At 37.2% G+C, this 8,111-nt stretch overlaps 2 protein-coding genes across 5 annotated transcripts; one reads left to right on the plus strand and one right to left on the minus strand.

The window, feature by feature from the left end:
- Positions 1-40: 40 nt before the first annotated feature.
- On the minus strand, positions 41-2,300 carry LOC147847143 (uncharacterized). 4 transcript variants are annotated; one of them, XM_087339514.1, is made up of 9 exons: positions 2,182-2,300; positions 1,497-1,580; positions 1,345-1,401; positions 1,210-1,266; positions 963-1,125; positions 809-862; positions 622-682; positions 375-510; positions 41-210 (listed from the first exon to the last, which is right to left on the minus strand). In XM_087339514.1, exons 1-9 carry the CDS (start codon positions 2,236-2,238, stop codon positions 73-75), a joined length of 807 nt encoding a protein of 268 aa, XP_087195640.1. In that variant the 5' UTR covers positions 2,239-2,300; the 3' UTR covers positions 41-72. The 4 variants fall into 4 exon arrangements, with proteins under 4 accessions (XP_087195640.1, XP_087195639.1, XP_087195643.1 ...); XM_087339513.1 differs by having other exon boundaries at positions 48-210; positions 809-871; XM_087339515.1 differs by having other exon boundaries at positions 128-224; positions 809-871.
- Positions 2,301-5,861: 3,561 nt separating this feature from the next.
- On the plus strand, positions 5,862-8,107 carry LOC147847144 (condensin-1 complex subunit CAP-D2-like; the record flags this gene model as incomplete). The annotated part of the gene is made up of 5 exons (XM_087339518.1): positions 5,862-6,180; positions 6,267-6,348; positions 6,466-6,730; positions 6,812-6,969; positions 7,108-8,107. Coding segments are annotated over exons 1-5 (1,656 nt in total), but the record flags the coding sequence as incomplete, so codon positions are not given.
- Positions 8,108-8,111: the final 4 nt, after the last annotated feature.

Raw genomic sequence — 8,111 nt, forward strand, 5'->3', positions numbered from 1 at the left:
TTGCAGATAAATCAGTCACATTTTGTGAGATGAATCAATGATATCAGCAGCAACAGTGACCGCTTAAGAACATTAAATCAGGTTTTGTGTCACATTAGAAAACTTATTTTCTTTAAGATAAAAAACTAATATATATTTATATGGGCAGAGAAAGAGTGTCCATTTTACCTTGGTTTGAGGGATGTATCCACAAGTGACTTTCGATATTTCCTGTGTGCATAAAGCTGCAAAATTGATTGATACCACTATAGGTAACATACAGGCAAATAATAACATATAGGATAGAAATATGTCTTGAAACTCTTCAAGTTCATTCATTGGCTGTTGGAACATGAAAGGAATCTGTATAGTAATAAGTGGCATGAACAACTCACTTGAGAATCTACACGACTGGTCCGTGGAGGCCTTTTAATTATCTCTTCCATAAAAAATTCATTAGCATTGCCTTTTTCATTCTGTAGTTCATTATTGCTAATAGTTCCTCCTTTAGTATTGAGCTTGTCTAGATCCCTAACATTCCCAAACAAGCGAGAGACATACATACAGACATAGAATAAGTCACATCAGTTCTATATATTGATCCTAACACGAAAACGTACATCCTCACTAATAGACATGTACCTATACAGTAGCGCAAGAACCAAAAGAATTTCCTCGTCTCTGATCCACGCTAATACTTCCACTAAACAAACAGACAATGACATTTTTCTAATTTTTATGGTAGATTTCCCCTTCTTATGAGTGTATCATTAGATAAATGATATCTATAAAATGAAGATACTCTATTGCACCTCATAGACAAACTTACAGTCATAAGAAAGCATATCTGCTGGCCATCCAAACCGTTCATGAATTCCTCCACCTAAAGCAGCTGATAAAAATGATCATACGCATCAAATATTGTAACTTCCCAAAGGACCAAGACACTGCAAAAAATAGTGTACACAAACTAAAACTAAAACCTGCTGCTTCCATAGAGGTAAATCCATGTTTCTTCATTGCAATGCATGCCCTGTCACAGGAAACACGAAAGGAGTGCGGTTGGTTCCCCTCTCTTCCTGTTACGATTTCAAACTTCTGATATTTCCACTCCCAAAACATATCGAGAGGAAGTTTCCAATCTACCTGTGAGAGATATTTTATCCCACATTAGGTCATGCCCAAGATAAGAAAATTGTCTTTAAGTTGCGTATGTGGAAGTCAGATTACCATCCCTATTAACTCATTGAAATAGGCAATGGCGATTTCTTTGTCTGAGGGAAGATCCTGTCAATGTTCAAAAATTATCTTAGTTCCAGTTATCTGACCATTATATTATACGTTCTAATATTGAAAGGATCAAACCTGGAACCTCCCAAGAAAGGCATAGATATTATCAGCAGCCCGCAGCTTCATGAGTTCCTGGGAAAAAAATGGTTCTAAATATACTTATTGAATAATCACTGTATGTTTCTAGAATCAAACACGACTAGCCAGCATCAAAGGGAGTTTATGACCATCGGTCTGGATAGTGTTGAGAAAATAACGCCTCCAAAAATCAAAGAATCGCAAAGTATATTGATGTGGTCCAAACCCTTAAGCTGCATAAAAAGCATGGAATGGATCAAACAGGCAAGTATTGTCAACTCTTCTACACTAGGAAAAGACAAACTATAATATGCTACATTTGTTCCATTCATGAATGTGTCATAAACTGTTTTATAATGTTGCTTGCACCCTCGTTTAGTAGTAATAAAATCCCTGCATATGCTGTATGAGTTAAAAGCTACATTAAGCATTAGCCTCTCTATTTTCTTTGGGCAAAGAAAATTAAACAAAGGTCTTTCAAATATTATTGCATAAATCCAAGAGTTTTTCTTGCTGTTTTTTGGAATAAATAAACAAGTTTGAATTTTTTATGTGATCATTCCACAAATCTGATTTTTGAGCCCCGAAGAGAGTAAAAATAGCAGTGACCATGGAAATAGCCATGAATCTCTAGGTTTTTATGGAGTTATTAAGTATTATTTCTAGGAATTCATTCCATAAATCTACTTCCGGAATAGTGAAAGTGAAGAAGGTGACGTGTTCTTATTCTTTGATGGACCTCTTTCAAGCTACCCAACAGAAGAAGACATATGCATCGATTACAACAATAAACAGAAGATGCAATGCTTCTGAGAGTAAAGAATGAAAGCTTGCCTCTGCAATGAGAGCGAATTCTAGGCCTGGAGGACAGGACGCCCAATACTTGGCCATTTTGTTTTGTGCTTCGATAAGAGGAAGAAGAATATGGCAGAAATGGTGACTGGTGAGGAGAGAGAAACTCTCGCGTCGGGTTATTCTGAGAAACAAAGAAAGAGATGATTAATAGTTATGTATGTACGTTTTTTACTTGCAAGGAAAAATGTGAGAAAAGTAGGAAGGAGAGGAGGAGAGTAACAATCGGCAACGGTTCGGTTTGAACCGAACCTCGAAACCACGGTTTAACGGCTTCAACGGTTCGGTTTGGTTTTGGTTTTTTAAACGGTTTAAACGGTTAAACAGTTTTTTGTTTTTTGTTTTTTGTTTTTTATTTTTTATTTTTTATTTTTATTTTTTAAAATTTTTAAAATTTTTAAAAAATTCTAAAAATTGTTTTAAAACAATCTTTTCATTTTTAGACCTTATTTTCACATTTTAGGAACATCTTAAAATTTTAAAAAAAAATTTTAAATGAAATATTATAAATTTTTAAAAATTAAAATTTTGACCTATGTTTGAAAACCAAAACCGTAGTTTTTACGGTTTAACGATTTGAAAAATGTTTAACGGTTCGGTTTAACAGTTTCGTGGTTTGGTTTGGTTCAGGTTTCAAAAAAATTAAATGGTTCAGTTTGGACCCGCTCAAACCGAACCGTTGTCAATTGTTACAGGAGATATTGATATGTACATAGTACATACATATTGCGGTCTCATGTGAGATTTCTCTCCCTCCTCTTTTGATCCCATCCGACGAATCCAACATGTATGTATATGTATGTATGTATGTGTGGTTCCGGGCAATGTGTGTGTGTTGTTGTTGTTGTTGTTAAAATAGGATTGAGTAATCCGGAGTGCACCAGTTATAAGTTGCAAGCTTACATATTGAGTGTTTCATCGTATTATGACTCATGAGTATGTGAGTGTTAGCCATGTAGTTGTTGTTTTTGAGATGCCCTCACTTGATCCCATTTTCGATGTTGAATCGATGAAACGTTGTTGTGATTGTGTGGTTGGACGAATATCGTGCATCCTTCATTCTCTTTAGATTGTTCATATCATGTTTCGACTCTACAAGTTGCTATTCATCAACTCTTTTAAACTCTATGATGTATCTTTTGATGTTTTGTGGGGGAATTCGATTTAATCGAACTAATACTCCGGATTGAGAACAATCAAGTCTTGTTTGTACATATGTGAAAATCAATTCTAACATGTCTACATATCCAGTTTTTGTGTTACTTTAATTTGTGCCTTTTCTAGTCTCGTGTTTGCTAGCATATATGTACATATATAATCATAGATTATTTGCATACTAGACATGTAAATTTCAAACAAGTATAACACTATAGGAAGCTCTATAAGTAGTTGGATATGCTAATATGTTTGGGAGTGTAGGTGCTACACAACCAAATTTTATGTGCATGTCATGAATGAAAGAGAATGTGAAATAAGTGTATCTAGTTTGTGTAGATGCAAGAGTTATTCATGGAATGGAATTCAATACACGCCTCCCAATTTGTTTCTCAAATGTTACATATAAAAGCTCAACATTAACACTAATATAAGAGAGAGAGACCCATTCGGAACTCATAAACGTTAAATGATAGCATGCCTTATGCTTATTGAAATAAGTTCACGTTAATGATTACAATACAAGGATACATGTCAACGTTCTAGCAATAATGGTTTTATATCAACAACATTGCAACAATTGTTTTTGTTAATCTTCATGTAGGCCTAAGGGGTTTATACCCATCGTCTAACGATGATGGTTGTTTCCTAATGTTACTGCAAACATTCAACGAATCATGTTAATAGTGTAGAAATAATTATTTATGTTAAAAGTATTGTCAATGCCATTAATATATGTTAATTGTATCAACAACAAGTACTTTAAGTTAATGTTGTTGACGGAGATTAGTTTAACATTTTGGCATTGGCAATATTAGATAAAGTTAATGACATTGACAATGATTCCATTGAGCTAGTGATATTAACAATGATTGGTTTGAATTAATGGTATCAACAACAACGAGTCGTATTTAATGGTCGTGGGTATGCCAATGATGTTTAACATGCAATATATGATGGGTCATGGATTTATCATGAATGTCTATGTATTAATATGGATGAGCATATGTGCGGCACAAAAAGAAAAAGAGTTAGCTTTCAAAGTCCCATCCGTCTAGGTCAAAAGCTTGCCCCTAACAAAAAGTGGGCCTCCCGAATCAAGAAGCTCATATGCTACTTGCTTGCCAAATAAATATAGAGAAATTTATCTTTATGAAATGATGATGAATTTCATGTATGGCGAGTGATATTTTCACTCTAACTAATGAGAATGGTTGAATGATTGAGTGACGAACAAACACTCATTTGCATCAACAGGAAGAGTTGTATGAGAAATACCGTTGTATTAACTTCGAGGATGTTTGTGGACTTGACGAAGCTATACGGCAAGGTGGTGTAATGATCGTACATATATTGTACGGGTAGGCCACAACAAATACAATGATATTATGGATGGGTAAAGGGTGTACGTGCGTAGTTAGAAGACATATAACCAACTAAAGGGTTGCTCGAGCTCATGGGTAAGACTCCTCCATCCATGCTCAAGGATGTTTATTTACCACCTTTTTTTAAGTTTTTCCTAACTATAATCTCGGGGAGGAAATATTATAGTCTGACATTTTCTCCTTTGATATGAATTCTACCTCTTTGCAACCACTTGTTTACTACCACGGGGTTCATTAATGATGTCGCACATACTTTGGCTCGGGAGAAATCATCGTCACCGTGGGAACAATACAATCCATGACATCATAAACTCAACCTCATCCAAGTGACCAGTTTAGAGCCATGTCAATCACCATTGGCTGGTAAGCAGGCAGGCAACACACATACTTTTGGTTACAAGCCAACCATATATATTATTTATTTAGTACATCCCTCCGTCCACACCTCCTGAACCCAATTGTTGGTTATCTCCATACCATGCCATCGACACATTGCTACTGGCTGTCTTTGTCTCAATCTTGCAATGTAGACCAAGTTAATGAACACTAAACACGCCCCTCTCAATATGTTATTGTTTGTTAATGTGGGCTTCCTTCCTTCGTGTCCATCATCCACACACCTCTTTGAAACCTCCCCAAAAAAGTATAACACACAGTTTGACCTCAGCAGCAGCAACGAACGAGGAACGAGAGGGAGATCGGAATGAGGCATCGATGTCTGAGAGGAAAAAGGTTGTGTCGTTCATTTTTATTATTATAATATATTTCTATTGAGAGACGAAAGAAAGAACAAGAGAGAAGAGGGCCTGGCCTGGCCTGGCCTGCCTGGCTGCCGGCCATCCAAAGTGAAAGTGTGAAAGCGGCTTTCTCTCCCTCCCAGTCCCTTGCCTTGCCTTGCTAAGCTAGCGAACGATCAAACAAACAACCAAACAAACAAACAAACACACACACACAAAAAAAAATGAGGAAGAGAAGACGTGGTGCGTCGTAGCTTTCTTTCCTGTCCGTGTTTGAAATTTGGATCTCCCGCTCGTTTTGCAGAGACAAAGGAAGGACACAGAACATCTCAGAACCAGGAGAAGAAAGAATCTCACAGGTAATGGACTTCTGCGTTATTTTACTGCTTGTTCTTCTCTCCTCCTCCTCCTCCTTTTCAAGCCGCCTGTACACAGGTAATGGACGCTTGACAGGAGTAAAACAGCTTTTCATCAAAGGCAGAAAGAGCAGAGATTTAATTGAACGAAGGAGCACTAGTGATTCTTTGCCTGCCTACTGTTCCATTTTGAGAATATGCAGGGACCTAGTTCCCCTCCGTTTGTTGTTCCTCTTAATCTTAAAGATCTTGAAATCCCTCCTGATGATGGAGAGAATCGACTTTTTGCTGAAAAAGTCACTGACATCGATGCATTACAACCTGATGAAGTTGAACAATTAGTCAAAGGTTTGTGTATTTATGCCAAATATGCTACCTAGTTTCAAAGTTTAGACAAAGTTTCTGAGGATAGGATAACCTTTGCTTTCATGTAGGATTGGCCTTCGATCTGGCAGACAAAGAAGTTTTATGTATCGAGGAGCAAGAGATTTTTGATCAAGTCTACTCTCTTGTCAGGTTAAAAGATGTTAGGGACTCAGTGACATCCTTTTCAGGGAGAAATATTGCTCTCCTAAACCTGTTTATAACAACACAATGTTGCGTTTTTCTGATTAATTTTTTTATATTCCACAGGGGCTTCTCATCATTGGAACCTGTGATGAAAGGAAGCCTGATTGAAAGCCTTAGCTCAAATTTTAGTGTTTTGCTTCCTAACATTACGTCTTTGCTGAAATCTGCTCAAGAATCCTCCGATGATTCATCTTCATTAGGAAATCACATTCATTCTCATAGAAATGCCTTCAGGATTTATTGCTATTTCATTCAAAGCATTGCTTTCACAGAAGCAGCAGGAACAGATACAGAGAAAGAAAGACCTATTGCACGTGCAACTACCAAGGTGTTTGTTCTAAAAACAAACTCAATGAAATGCATCTCTTTCACTTTCAAACAATTGGTTTTTATCTAATAATTTGTGCAGTCTAAACAAAGCCGGAAAAAACACCTACCAAAACCTTGGGATTGGGAATTACAACGAGCAAGGATTGTACGGCTTCTTGCAGCAGCTGTAGATGAAGACCTAAAACAGCTTTTTGGAAGTTCACAACCTGAAGAAACTCTGCTTGCCTATATTTTAAAGTGAGCATTCTAGGCGTCGCATTTAAAAAAATACTGATAATAATGCACAAAACAGTTCAAAAATGCAAAAATAAGTTTTAGGGTCAAATAATCTTGTTATGTGTCAGTTTTCTAATAAATGCATCCTATTGGTTTTAGGGGGGTCTTTTCATTGCTTGAGGATCCTGCAGTAATAAAAGATAAAGATGTGAAGGATGCCCTCTACAATCTGATAGCATCTTGTTCAACTAAGTATCATTATATAACGCAGTCAGCGGCCTCTATCCTTCATTTACTTCATAAACATGAACACTTACCTGTCTGCCTGGCAGAAGCTGTTGCACATGCTGATCAGAAGTATCATGATAGCAGCTTGGCAGTAGCATTAGTAAGAGAAATAGGAAGATTAAACCCTAAAGAATATGCTCGGGATGGTCTTGGAGCTGATAATATTGGCAAATTCCTTGTTGAACTCGCTGAAAGATTGCCCAAAGTTGTCACGACTAATGTAGGGATTTTGATGCCACATTTTGGGGGTGAATCTTACAAAATCAGAAGTGCGTTGGTTTCTGTGTTCGGGAAGTTGATTTCAAAGGTGTCCAAAGAATTTGCTGGAAATGGTTTAAGTGAAACAAATAGACTCCGTAGCAAGCAGGCTATGATTGATGTTCTGATTGAACGAAGTAGGGACACAACTGCCTATACGAGAAGTAGAGTATTGCAGACATGGGCTGAATTGTGTGAGGATCATGCTGTCTCTATTGGTTTATGGAATCAGGTTGCAGATGTGGCTGCTGGACGTCTTGAAGATAAGGCTGCAATTGTGCGCAAGAGTGCATTACAACTTCTCTCTACCCTCTTGAAGTATAATCCATTTGGACCACAGCTCCGAACTGCTGCTTTTGAGGCTACCCTAAGCAAATACAAAGGACAGCTGGAGAGTATGAGTTCACAGTCCCAGGCTGAAGGTCCTAACAAAGGGGGCGATGAGGCCAATGAAAATTCAGATCTACCTATTGGAAAGGAAACTTCTGAACTCAATATTTCTGAAGTTGCAGAAGAAGTGGTATCAGAAGGTTTAGTTGGAGAAGATAGTGGTCTCTCTCAAAATCCAGCGCAAGTTCATCAACCCATGCAAACTTCTGATGTTGGAGGATTAGAAC

Source organism: Azolla caroliniana, unplaced genomic scaffold (genome assembly GCF_043228905.1).
Source record: "Azolla caroliniana isolate FFs.n. ecotype wild unplaced genomic scaffold, voAzoCaro1.0.p SCAF_1461, whole genome shotgun sequence".
Lineage (NCBI taxonomy): Eukaryota > Viridiplantae > Streptophyta > Polypodiopsida > Salviniales > Salviniaceae > Azolla > Azolla caroliniana.